At 36.1% G+C, this 14,582-nt stretch overlaps 1 protein-coding gene across 8 annotated transcripts in view; it reads left to right on the forward strand.

Moving 5' to 3' along the window:
* The window catches only part of LOC149778685 (heat shock 70 kDa protein 12B-like), a 53,128-nt gene extending 39,189 nt beyond the window's left edge, over positions 1 to 13,939 (forward strand). For all 8 annotated transcript variants that reach the window (XM_089939498.1, XM_089939497.1, XM_089939502.1 and 5 more), the window contains 5 exons: positions 2,331 to 2,658; positions 6,580 to 6,798; positions 8,584 to 8,743; positions 12,206 to 12,459; positions 12,804 to 13,939. In XM_089939498.1, the coding sequence (XP_089795624.1) occupies positions 2,332 to 2,658; positions 6,580 to 6,798; positions 8,584 to 8,743; positions 12,206 to 12,459; positions 12,804 to 13,610 (1,767 nt within the window). In that variant the 5' untranslated portion in view covers position 2,331 and the 3' untranslated portion in view covers positions 13,611 to 13,939. The remainder of the gene's footprint in view (positions 1 to 2,330; positions 2,659 to 6,579; positions 6,799 to 8,583; positions 8,744 to 12,205; positions 12,460 to 12,803) is intronic.
* The last annotated feature ends 643 nt before the right edge of the window (positions 13,940 to 14,582 follow it).

Below are 14,582 nucleotides of genomic sequence, written 5' to 3' on the forward strand. Positions count from 1 at the left end.
AAAACTAAACTTTTTTTCTTCTGAAATATGAAATTGTTCTTCAGTGTAAGACAACATGGACTTTCTACCATTTAACTTTCTTTTTGAAAGTCTTGTGCATACTATTTTGTTTCTTAAATCTAGGTCGCTCACTTCTCTGGTTATGGAAATCGTTGCATATGTTTTTTTGCTTTTAATTTTTATTTTTCAGTCTGTATGACACTTCATAGGGTACTTTTGCTCCAATTATGTGAAATCTAGAGTTTATTTTTGGTCTGTGAAAGTCAGCAGTCTTAGCTTGGGAACAGACCATGAGAGAGAGAGAGAGAGAGAGAGAGAGAGAGAGAGTATTTTAAATCAAAGGCAAAACAAATGGGGCATGATCCGTAATGATTTTTACCGTGTATCTTCAATGCACAGGTTTTGTAAAAAATGACGTAACTTGTGGGAGAAAGTTAGAATTACGCATTCCCAATTAGTTATTAAACAATGTAACAATTTATGACCTGATTTTGATTTATCTGCGTTCAGACGGCGGCGGCAATAAACGTGACAAATGTTCACTCAAAGCCTTGCGAAAAACCAAAATGTAGAGGCCATCAGTGGTTGTACAATTGCAGTATTCTGGAACACGCCTTTGCCAGCCAGAGATATGGTCAATGCAGATTCACAGAATAACTGCGATCATTCGACAATGTTTCGATATAACACAAAGTTTTAGAAATTGATAAATAAAAATATGCCATCTTTTGCAAAATGAGAAAAATATAACTAGCTGCCGGTAAGAATTATATAATTTAGGATTGCTAAAATGTCTGAAAATCCCTCCCCATCCATGGTAAGAGATACAACGTATGAATATTCTAATACACGATTCACCCTTGTCATCAGAAACTCCTAACAAGTGTAATCTAATGTTACTTTCCCCACGTCCGCTAACGCCGTAAATATTATAAAACAAACGTCGACTATCTTTCATTGTTTCTTTCACTCCACTGGCATGATTCTCTGGAATATTAGAAGATCAAAGGTTACCGTAGTTGTTCTTTGAAAAGGAGGATGGATACATTATTGAAAGGGGTAGCGCTTCTACTTAATTTAAAATGGGATCCTAGAGTGCTAATGGGACTGGGGAGAATTTTCATAATAAGGGATTTAAATTCGATTTTGTTCCCTTTATTTAATATCTTACCCTGTTTAAATAGGATGTTAGTTTAGTTTAAACTAGGAAGGTAGGGGATGGTAGGGACATTACAGATAGAGGTAGATGTGCAAACTCACTTCCCAGCGTAACATACGCAACATGTTAGTCTGTTACAGACTATCCTGTGAAAATAAAATTGAAGTTGTGCCCCTTTTCATTTTAATATGTCTGATGCACAAGAATGTTGTTCTCCATGTTACATTCCAGCTTGGGTCTAGACACTCATTCTCTTGTTAAATATCTGTTTGGGTCCATCAAATATTTACCCTGTTCAAAATGGGATTTCATATTGAGGCGCAAGTTGCATTCCCATGTTAAATCCATGTGCAGGTCCAGATTGTCATTCCCATGCTAAGTTGTTTTTTGGGTCCATAGTAACTTTCTCATATTAAACTCTCGTTTTGGTCCAGACTACCATTCCTGTGCTAACTCCATATTTGGGTCCCGAGTGCCAATCCCATAATTAAAACTAGTTTTGCTCTATGTTCGTATAACCATGTTTAATATGGCAGTTCCGTTTGGATCTATCTCGTCTCACTCTACTACTCACTACTACTTTTTCTACTGCTTTTGATGTTTTAATAACACCATATATTACTGCTACCATTCTACTAATGCTACCTGTCATTGCAATATCCGTTGTAAGTAGTTCTTTCACAATTATTGGTTCTCTTATATATATTTTATTGAGATGACCAAATCTGTAGCTCTTATGTTAGAATTGCTCTAGAGGTTATTATCAGATACATCAGGAACAACTGTGAAGAGCCCTTTCCTGAATGCGATTGGTGCCAATCAAAGATTTGATAGCACGCTGAAAGGAAATACTCCAGTTACAGGATCTGTGCTAGACATTGGTTCGATTGTGTAGGCTTCAGCTTGTTAATCTAACTTGTACATTCGTTACTAGATTCATAATCATGAACTTCTTGGTGGCAATGACGTGATCATTACTGAGGACAACGGAAGTCGATAAACTTCAGTAACGCAGTTCGTCTATCAGTAAGTTACGGTACAATACGATGCTCTGAGATATATAAACGAATTATAACATTTAGTGTGTCAGATGTTTCTTTAAACCTAAACATTCTTTGTATTATAGATTAAAACCAATGAGCTATTAATAAATATTCCTTGATTCTTTAAGGATGGCTTACGAGGAAAAAGTGCGAAAGAATGAACTTATTGTTGCCATAGATTTCGGAACATCATATTCTGGCTATGCCTTCCAGTTCTACGAAGACTTTAAAAAGGATCGAATAAAGATAGATTCACCACAAGCTTGGAACAGTGGCAGAAAGAATCTCATCTCTTCGAAAACGCCAACCTGCCTTTTGTTGGACGAAAAGAGAGAACCAGATGAATGTGCTTTCGGCTTTGAGGCTGAAGAAAGATATATGGAACTTTGTTTTAAAAAAAAGAATCATAAGTACTACTTCTTCCGAAGATTCAAGATGCAACTTCAGGATGGACAGGTCTATTTTCCACTAAATGAGCAGTCGTGCTCTGTTTTATGCAGTTGCAATCCTACTTCATGTAACACCATTCACAAAAGATAATAATGTTTGAAAAGAAGCGGGTTCTTAATTTCGACTAGAAAATGATTAATTAAGCTAAATTATCATAACATAAATGCCATATCACCTGGTCATGATATAAAAAACAACTGCAGCGGTTTCCGTGTGCCGTTGTTTAGAATAATATTTTGATGTACCACCATATAAAATGTTGGGCTTTTTCAGTGAATGTGGTTTATATTAAAACAATTGACACCGATTTTTAAGGATTGTATACTTTATATTGATCTTTTTATACATCTAAAGAATTGTGTTCTCTATAATTTATCTTATGACACTATATTTCTACGCTTGCTCAGTAGGCATCATCTTCCTTGAGTTTTGTATGCATTAGCGCTTTCACACAACACCATATAGCCAGTATTGTATTTTCGTCTAGTGAGCCATACTGCTAGATGCAGAATAAACGTCGCAAATAAAGATATTGTAATAACATGTTTAGGGCATGCAATCGGTGCACAATATAACCGAACATAATATAATCAGAAATATATATATATATATATATATATATATATATATATATATATATATATATATATATATATATATATATATATATATATATATATATATATATATATATATATATATATATATATATATATACATGTTGTCATGTTGTCAAGCCAGATATAGGTACATTTCAGTTCAAACCTTCATTTATCCATGACCAATATCTCTGTTCTGTTAGAATTGAGGAGTAGGAAGCAAACGATGCTGAATAGGTAATAGGAACAGGTATAAAAATGAGTCAAGTCCGTAAAATTATTTGCATGATTAATGTAGAGGTTCTTTTTTGTTGTTCTGAATACATTTGAAATCTACTTGTTTTGATTCAGAACTTAATGTTTGGCATTATTGTTTCTAATATTCCTTGATGTCTAAATACAAATTGGATTTCGTTATTACTTGCATATGTTAGTAACAGAAGGGGGATTTAGGAGAAAAAATTAACATGGAAATATTTCTGATTTTGTTTATTAGTGGTAAAATTAGAATTCAAGAGTTGATATTTCTAAGGCATTGATGCCACTTCGCTCGTGTTTCGTTATCAATTTCAATTATACTGATTTTTTAAAAGTATTATTAAGTACAAAATAGAAGACATCATGCCGGTATTTGTAGGAAACTTGTACGATGTTAAAACTATGACAACAAATCTTATAAAACTGATATTTGATATAATTCGTTTCTGAGAAATTAGAAATGAAACGTATTTTCACTGATCCATCGAATTCAGCATATAACAAGTTTAATTTTATCTTTATGTAAACGAAATCATTCTCTAAAAGAAATTACGAAAACCAATAGGGTAAATACTAAAACAAAAGGCACAGTCGTCCAGTTATCGCAGTGGTTACACTGGACAACAAATTTTTACAAAAGTCATGTTACTGAAATAAAATTAGTCAATTCTTATCAATTTTTATGTGCTGAACACGAATATGACAGTCAAATTGCAAAATTGGCTCTAGTTTTTTTGTAATCTGCAAGAAATTAATGTTTACATAACGAAATGCATTCCAATAGTAAAAGGTCAACTGTAATAGCCTACCTATAAAAAATCAAGTCATTGACTACATCTTAGATTTCTTCGCCTGTCTCTTGTACAGCTGTTCGGGAGCATCTCTGAGGAGTGTCCAGCAGTAGTCAGCCAGCATTGTAGTGGACCATTTTCCCTGGTATCTTTGTTCCATTGTTGCGATATCTTGATGAAAACGTTCGCCGTGTTCATCACTAACAATACCACAGTTGCTAGGAAAGAAATCCAAATGGGAATGAAGGAAGTGAATCTTTAGAGACATATTGCAGCCAAGTTTCTTATACTTCATCAACATGTCTTCTACTAGTTCCTTATAGTTTTCTGCCCTAACATTTCCGAGGAAGTTTGTAGAAACTAGGCGAAAAGCATTCCATGCTTGTTTCGCGTCACCTTCCAGCAAGTTGTTGAACCGGTCATCTTTGAAAAGCTCTCGAATCTGAGGACCCACAAAAACTCCCTCTATAATCTTTGCTTCGCTGAGTCGAGGGAATTTTTCATGCAGGTATCGGAATGCTGGCAAAGTCCGGTCAATGGCTTTCACGAAGTTCTTCATCAAACCTAGTTTGATGTGAAGGGGTGGTAGCAAGATTTTCTGAGCCTCAACCAGAGCTGGGTGTTGGATATTCTTCTCTCCAATGGCTACATTCTGCCTGTGAGTCCATTCCTTCCTCATGTAGTGCATTTCCCTTGCTCGGCTATCCCACTCGCATAAGAAACACATGTATTTTGTATATCCTTGCTGCAGTCCCATTAAAAGGGCAACTACCTTCAAATCACCACAGAGGTGCCAGCTGTACTTGTTATACTCAATGGAATTCAGTAGCTGCCTTAAGTTATCGTATGTCTCTTTCATGTGGACAGCATACGCTACTGGAATAGATGGAAGAATGTTTCCATTGTGCAAAAGCACAGCCTTGAGACTCAGTTTCGAAGAGTCCACAAATAGTCTCCATTCTTGTGGGTCATGAGTGATTTTTAAAGCATTCATGAGGCCCTCAATATCGGAACAGAATATCAGATTACTTTCCTTTCTGAAGAAAGGCTCCAATTGCTGGTGGCGCTTTCGATATGCAGTAATTGTGACATCTTCTTCTAGAAGATTCCATTGTTGGAGTCTTGATCCTAGCAATTCTGCCTTGTTCTTTGATAAGTCCAAATCACGAATCAGGTCATTTAGTTCTTCCTGTGTTATTCTGTGTGGGGTTGATGATGCACCACAGTGAAAATCTGGATCACTGCATGCTGATGGACCAGGAGAAGAACAGGTCGACTCACCTTTGTCTTCGTCAGATGAATCAAGAGAATATTCTGCTGGAGGTTCTGGAATAGGAAGTCCCTCACCATGTGGAACTGGTCTCAATGCAGACGGAATGTTTGGGTAGACTATTCTTGACTTCTTTCACTGCGTTATTCCGCCGGAAAGAGGAGGAACCAAGCAGAAGTAACAGTCATTTAGGTGGTTGCTTGGCTCTCTCCACACCATTGGGACTGCAAACGGCATTGATGACCTTTTGCAATTCAACCACTGTGAAAGCTGTGTTGTACATGTAGCACAGCATATATGCGGAGCCCAAGGCTTGTCTTGGTCACCAACCTTGCATCCGAAGTAAAGATGATATGCCTTCTTCACTTGAGAATTGATACTTTTCTTCTGGTTGGCAAATGTCACTTCCCCACAAATATAGCAAAAATTGTCCGCGGTATTAACACACTTTCGAGGCATTACTGTTCTTTATTGTACGTAAATGGATAAAATAATAAGTTTCATGTAACAGTAGCTTGAACTGTCTCGCACAACGTCTAAAATATTTTAAATGCTGAACCTATCTGATTGGGCTTTATATAGTACACTGCTTACGTCAGCTTCAGCAGCCGCCTGGCATTAGTATAATAGGCCTACACATGTATAGTACACTGCTGACGTCAACTTACTTCAGCAGCCGCGTGGCATTAGTATTGCATTGCATCAGAAAATGATGCAATCAACTGTGGATGATGTGAGCATGATGGTATTATGCAATGTTACATCATTATTCCGGATGTTGCTGCAGTCCTACTGGAGAAATTTACACAGTGAAACATAGAAAATGAGGTATATGAATATCTTCAAAACGAGAGCCAATACAAATTTTTCATGGTTATATTCGTGTTCGGCACACCAAAATACTACAGATTAGGGCCTTTTCAAGTCAGTAATGATTTCACTGTTGACCAGTGTTATCTTCAATAATTAATTCATCGATTTAAAATTTTGCATGAAATCTTTTCTTCAGGGCCTAACTAAATCATCCATGCTACAAGATGAGACAGGAAAGGAAATGTTAGCCCTTGACATTTTTGCTCTGTCCATTAAATGTTTGAAGATCCATCTTATAAATCTTTTGAAAGGACGAGATAGAAACGTTGTGGAGGAAAATATATTTTGGGTTCTCACTGTTCCTGCCGTCTGGAACGATGCAGCCAAACAATTTATGAGGGAGGCTGCTATTAAGGTAGATTTTAATGCTTTTTTTGTTGTCGGTTTCCTTCAGTTAAATAATAATAATATTAGTTGCAAATATGCTGCCAATTACCTTGCGGTTAGGTTCAGTAAGCTTCATAGTATGGCCCTGCATAAAGTGTAAGCCGTCTGTCTGCGTTCATTGACTGTTCTTTCTTTAACATTTAGCACATAACATCCTGGCATAACAACCTTTCTAGTAAGGACAATATGTTCCGATCCGCGTTTAAATAGGACAGATAATACTAAATATAGGACAACAAGATTTAAATTGATTTCTTCTCAAAACCCTGAGCAGAATTTCACAGTTTAACAGAAGGCATCTTGACGTAAAGGGCATTAATGCTGCCGGCCCGCCATTAGATATGACAGCTAATAATGAAACATGTACATGTTTAAAGCAACTTGTAAAAATGCTCTAAAAAGAACGTATCCAGATTTATGAAAAGGCATGATGGCATAGCAAGCATTCCCAGCTACATAAATTTGGTCGCCGTTTCTAAATATAGAATGGTCTTTAAGCAATGTCTTTTTAAAACGTCATAGGCTTGTTGTTGTTGTTGTTGTTGTAGGGTTTAACGCCATTTTTCAGCACAAGATAGGCTATACATGGCGGCCAGTATTAATGGTGGAGGAAGAACCCGAGAAAACCCCGGAAAGAAACACCGACCCATGAGAAGCTACTGGCAAGCTTTCTCACATACCCACATTGGCTGAATTCGAGACTCGAACCCACGCAGACAGAGGTGAGATGGCAGTGATCCGTAACGGAGAGCGCTTTAAACCACTCGGCCACTCGGGACCCCTCATAGGCAGAGTTGTACCAAAATTTACAGGAACCGTTATGGAAAGAAAAATTTCAAATGTTAAGAAATTATATCGAAGATGAAAAACGCTTTGGCGGCTTTTCAAAACCCGCTTAACGAAATTTGACTCAATTTCAAAGAAAACATTGTAGGATAAATGGCTTTCTTCGCATAAGTGATAGCTGCATCGTTTGAAATAGAAATCCGTTATGTCGCTTTTTTCTCCAAAACATTTGATGAAAATCTTTCTGGCAAAGTCTTTCAAATATGTATGAATAATACCTAAAGCCGTTGTTAAAATGGCTGCCGTTACGAAAATCAGTTAGACCTATGAATAACTCTTTAAAGATCACACCACAGAAAATTGACATGAAAGCTTAAAAAGTCTTTCATCAAATATAGCTGCAGGTTTATGAATATGACAAACTTTAAGAACTATCTCCTTAAAATCGCTCAAAAGAATTGGTTTCTCGCAAAAGCTTCCTAGCTTGAATGTCTTTCCAACTGATAAAACTGACTCCAATTGGCAATCAAATATGGCTGGTACTTCAAAGAATAAACATAGACATATAGTACTATAAGATAAATGATGATGGAAACGATGCTTACATTCTTAAATGGTATCTACAAAGATAAACCTAAAACTAAACAAAGCAATATTATTTTAAAACAACAGTAACTTATCATATTATGTCCAGCTTTGAGAGACATATTATGTCCAGCTTTGAGAGACAACATCTTCACATAAATACCCATTGCTGTTGTGGAAATGGCTCAAACATTGAAACAATGGTTTTCATTACACATACAACCACAAACATTGCACGAAAGGTCTACAGAAAGCATCCGACTTATCAAGATTTCAGGGTCGCTTGCTCTTGCATTCGGTTATTAGGCAAATAGCAGCAAGTTGAGCGATTTTTTTTATTTATAAACGAGTGGAGTTTACGTTTCTGCTTCTTTCCTTATAGGCAGATATAAAATCAGACAATTTGGAGATTGCCCTTGAGCCGGAAGCTGCGTCATATTTTTGTCAGTACGTTCCTGTAAGCACTTGGAGTGGTCGAGATAAGTTGGTTCAGTTTGCTGTAGCACCAACAGGAACCAAATACATGGTTGTAGATTTAGGGGGTAAGTCTGAAATCAAAATCGTATGTTATATTTCAGGTTAATTCCTCAAATGCTGTCATTGTTCGTAATACATTAGTTGTTGTTAGGTCAACAGCGGTGGAAGTATGCTTCTGAAGTGAAAGAGTTTATGTGCAGTGAGTCTTAACTTTCTTTGTTTTCTATAATGTTATTGACGATTCAAACTATTTGGTAAGGTTTTTGTGAACGCTGCAAAAATATAACCTCTTTCAGGGAAAGAAACGTTGTATCACTAAGTTCGTTTATACCACCTCACAACGTCAATTACAGCAATCAGGTGGGTTGGAACTATTTTGAATATAAATCAAAACTCAGTGGTGAATAAAGAAAAATAATACATATCAGTTATGCTTGTTTTATATGAGTTTGTTGTGGGGTAATTATTTTTCTCTTATTGTGGCATACATTATTAGTTGCCGAGTCAAACAGCGAATAACCTCCATCGGTAACGGACAGCTTTTATCTATGACACAGAAAATAAATCAAAATTAAACTCCCATTACTGCAATCCTCAGCTCATTCAAGTTTGTCTTTGATTCTTTTCGTCTTTCTATATGTTCTCTGTTTTCTGAGTCAAGTATTCTTTATTTCATGAATTTATTATTTTATCACTGAATCTTTTCCAGAAGCTCTCATGTCCACCAATTTTCCTAAAGGAAAATTCAATCACGTTAACAGTTTGACAGAAAATAAAGAAATATTTTTGTGCAAAGGCGATAAAACTGGCTATAGGCAATAAAATGTTTCATTCAGCAAAAGAAAAGAAACATGATAAGTATGAACCGTTGATATTGTATATATTAGCCTTAAGGATTGGTGCTACCAGTGAACACATATTAGATCCCTAGTACACTTCAAGTGCAATATAAGCCTTACCACCTAGCTATCTTAGTGGACTAACTATTCATATAAATCATAGGCCCGTGTCTGTTAACAATGGACGGTTCCACTCGGTAATGTTTTTCGTTAGGAAATGGTGGAGTCTTCACTGCAGAAAGATATTGTCAAGAACCAAGGATATAAGGAAAAGAAGATCCCGTTTGTCGAGTTTTTATGTTCCTATTGCACACATTGGCTATGTTTTGTTGAGGGCAAGTGGCTCAGAATTTCGTAACTTTTTGACAACTAACGGCTGGGGATTTTCCGTTCTGTTATTTCATAAACTATTGAAAACCTCTTGCCTAGATTTGTCATAGAATTTTGAAGACCACTGACCCTGCATTTTTTCACTAAGGATTTTGAAAGCCAGTGGCTTACGTTTTGTTTTTCATAAATTTTGGTGACCACCAGTCCAGTGCTTTGGGGTTTTATGTCTTCATAATTTAGTTAACGACTAGTGGAGCATGTGGGGGAATCAGCCGCCCACACATTCTTGAAGATATACATGAAGATCATTGACCCAGATTTACCATAAAAGTATTAAGGCTTGTGACCTTGTTGGGTGAGATTTGTCATACAATTATAAATATCAGTTACTCAGATTTTGTTGCAGATTGTTTAGTCTCAGTATCTGAAGCAATGTATTAGAATATAGGGAACAGTAGACCAGTTTAGTGTTTATTATTGAAATGATAAAGATATGGTTATTATATGATTGATTCTTCTAATCTAAACTTCACAGTGTTGTTTAACGCGTTAACTATTCCTGATCTCGACACTTGAACATGCGGGAATAGTTTACATTTAGAGAGCAGCTTTTTCGTGAACGTGTGTGGAAAATACTCAGTTTGTTATGTGTTCAAAACTCACTGAATGTCCGTTTGTAAGACTCCTTCCTCTCAGTATCATGTCTCATTTCAAGTTTTGCTTTGAATATTTGTAAAAGCCTCGCTCTATTTTGACTCTACAATAAGAGCCATGGAATATTTTGAAAAGACATATTTCGCTCTCATGATGTATTTATATAAATCAGTGTATTTTTCAAATGCATGGATGTCAAAAAGGTCGTCCACGCGAGTAACATACTCTTTTGTGTTGGAATTCATTCTCTTCCTTGCTAGCTTAAGATATAGGGAGATTTGTATTGTCAATCAAATTCTATAATTCAGCACATTCCATTCTTGTTCTACCCCCTTTCATTTATTATCATAAGTGATTTTTATTTCTGTTAGCAACTGTGGTTTGAGTATGGATGTCTTAACTATCTATCGCAGCCATTTTAATCGAATTTAAACATCCATAAAATACCTTGCACCTGACATATTGTGCTTCAAAGTTATCAACAAGCAAATGGAACATCAATCTATCTCTGATACTTTGATTTCCAGCAATATGCAAATCTATTCAGTCCTTCAAAAAGTATGGATTTAAAACCAGCTACTGAGTGTATAAAACCACCGTGTGTTATTTTAAATAGGACATCGTTTTCCATAAATGCTACCATTTTGCTGTTGTTAAATCGGTGTATATAAACCTTTAACGCGGCCAATGGTGCGCTCCCGTCACCCCTTTCGGAATAAAAATGTCCATTTAGCAAATTACATTATGACAGGTTGGGTGTATGCACTTGACAAAATGTGTGGACTGAACTGTCTACAAATAAGCCTCCGAATATCAAACCAATCATTGCATGGATCACAGTGAACGAATGTTTGAGATGAGGTGGTAGTGTCAGTTGGGATAAACATACCTTACTCACAGATACCACATGAAAAGGAGCCTTAATCTCAGTGCATTACCTATCAGTGTCCCTTTCTTCTGAAATTATCGAATTCCACCATGTGTGTCGGAAGGTTCGCTATGTGCACTCATTGAAGATGGAGTTTGATGATGTACAACTGGATGGCATTTTGAGGCAATATGTTTCTGCTAAACATTTCTGTTAAAACGGGTTTTATACCGTTTGAGCTATAAACATTATTTTTAATTTTATTTTGTAGTACGCTTATTTGGATTAGTTTTACGGTATCATGCTGATGTGCCGTAAAATCCTATGAATACATCTTCTTTCAATCAAATTCTACAATACTTTTGCGTTTTGTCTTTTATCTTATGTGAGTTCACAGTTATATTTCTTGGAAGGAGTTTTGTTTTATTTTATATGTGTCACTGTTACCGCTATCACTCTCATTACTCAGCATTTAACTCGACGTTATATAGCCGGGTATTTTAATGACATGCCACTAATCTCATTACATAAACACACACGGATAAAATCAATACGAACAGTAAAAGGACGTGCATCGCTCTCTCTGTAGGAGCCGTTGGTAAGACGTTTTAATACGTACAATTGTTTTACATGATAATGACGATGGTGTACAATTCGTCATGTCAAGGATTCAAGTGAATAACCAGTGCGAGTAATATCATAACGTCTCCGGGAAACCGTTGTAACTTTTACAAACCCTCTTTAGAACATTCTGTAAAAGGTATTAGCAAATCTAGTGAGAATAAAGGCATATCATGTAAACTAATAATGTTAAATACATCTAAATATATTTTCAGGTGGCACAGCTGACATGACAGTTCATGAAAAACTTGACGACGGAAGACTAAAGGAGTTATTTAAAGCCAGTGGAGGCCCATGGGGAGGAACCATGGTGGACAGCGCTTTCCGGCAGACATTAATTAGCATTGTGGGAGGTCCTGTGATTAGTAAATTTAGGACAGACAATACATATGACTACTTAGAGCTATTCAATGAATTTGAGGGAGCCAAACGCAATTTTGACAACAAAAGAAAGGATATGATCATTAAGGTACATACGTCGCATGGTCTTTAGGACTGCCTTTCTCCTTGTTTGAGTCTTTGTTTTCAATTGCAATACTGGCGCACAGGACAGAAAAGTACGAGAATGGTCATATCAAGTACGAATAAGGGCAACGTCTTTGCATTTGTGCCGGAGAATGTGAAATGTTCTTTGAAAGGAATGCACGCTGTTTACGGTTCTTGCGTATTTATTGAGGGGAAAGAACTGGAAAATGTTAGAATCTTAAACTATCAATTGCTTTATAAATAATCTGGATTAGAATTAAAAGGCATCATTAAACCTTGCGTATGATGTGTTCGAACGATAGTAAAATTATTTGTTTTCTATTGCAGCTTCCACCAACGCTGGATAAAAAGTGTGAGAAAGAATTAAAACACAGCTTCATGAAGTGTCTGGAGGATTCAGTCCACAGCGAAGAAATATCTATGCTTGAAAGCAAATTGGTGATAAACGCAAACCTGGTTGAGAAACTCTTTCGACAAGCAACAGATCAAATTGTCGACCACATGAAACTCATACTTGACAAAGGTCCAGTGAGGGGCATATCTTATATTCTTATGGTAGGCGGTTTTTCTGAGTCCCCATTTGTACAAAATGTTATCCGTGAAGCTTTTGATGGGAAAAATGGAATAAAGGTTATCATTCCAAAGGATGCTGGAATAACCATTGCAAAAGGAGCGGTTCTGTATGGTAGACTACCTCAGATCATCGAATCCAGAGTTATTCGCTTTACATATGGCTTAAGAACCACCCCGATTTTCATAGAGGGAACCCATCCAGAGGAGAAAAAGTTTAGCTCTGATACGGGATTAAGATGTAGTGATGTTTTCGATATTATTTTGTCAGCAGACTCAGAAGTTAAGAATGGATACTCTGTTGAAAAAACATACCTAACTGGAGAATATTTCCAAAAGGAATTACACTTGGATGTATACTACACCACGGAAAAGAATCCCAGTTTTACCACTGATCCAGGGTGCATATTACTGGGGGGACTGAAAGTAGAAATTCCAAACCCGAGCAAGGATAAGCATGAAGTGGATGTTACTTTCCAGTTTGGAATGACCGAACTGAGGCTTAGTGCACGTGAAAAATCAAGCAAAATTCCTTGCACGACACAATTATGTATGATTGGGTAACAAATTCAATGATAGAGTGCAAAAGGTTGTTCCAGATAACAGATGTCTCTTTTCTACGGGTGTTTTCTTGTCTAAATACTTCTTTCTTCAAGTTTTAAAGCCATGGTTTGTAATGTTTAATAATAACAGTTTCACATATTATTATTTGTGATTTACGTTTCATTTATGTGTGGCTTTATTTTCATTGTTAGTTCCGTCGTATCAATAATGTCGTAAGGATTTTGCATGTATGGTATGGTGTTTAGTTTATTGTTGACTATATTATGTTTGTAACTTCTTTTAACTATATAGATCTCAGCAAAATAAACATTGGCCATAAACAATTATTATGCATGCGTTAGAATTGTCAATACCTTATGTCGTGATACAAAAACGTTAAACATTATGGCTATTGTATTGTTTATTAAAGAGTCAAACAATTATCAAATACAGATTTATAATTGCGCTTAATAATAGGCGCCGCATATACCGCATTATCATACTCCCCTATCAATAGTTTGAAAATGATTGTACGTTTATAATGAATAGTTCATTTTCATACATTTATGTGGTTACCTTTTTCATAAAACATAATTATTCCATACGTGCTTAGAAGATATGAAAATCACAAGCATTTATTTTCATAGCTGCATGCTTGATTTGTGGATGTCTTGTACTTGGCGTAATTAAGAACCCTGTTGACGTGTGGGTGAAAAGGTCAAAATCACTGTGACTGAAAGAAAAACAGTGGTTTCTATTTTCATTGGTTAAAAATATTTAACATTTTTTCCACGGCTTGAAAGGTATGACTGCAGTATAGTGTTAAATTTAATATATATTTTACCTTACCTTATTCACAAATGATTGACTGATCTTAAGTTTGTCATTATGAATGGTATGTTGAGGCAAGAAAGGGAATAAAATTTACCACATCACTCATGTAAATATACAAATGGCGATTTAAAAACCAAGCTTAAGGCACTTCCCTTCGAC

This window comes from Sinohyriopsis cumingii, chromosome 17 (assembly GCF_028554795.1).
Source record: "Sinohyriopsis cumingii isolate HCF-2022 chromosome 17, ASM2855479v2, whole genome shotgun sequence".
NCBI lineage: Eukaryota > Metazoa > Mollusca > Bivalvia > Unionida > Unionidae > Sinohyriopsis > Sinohyriopsis cumingii.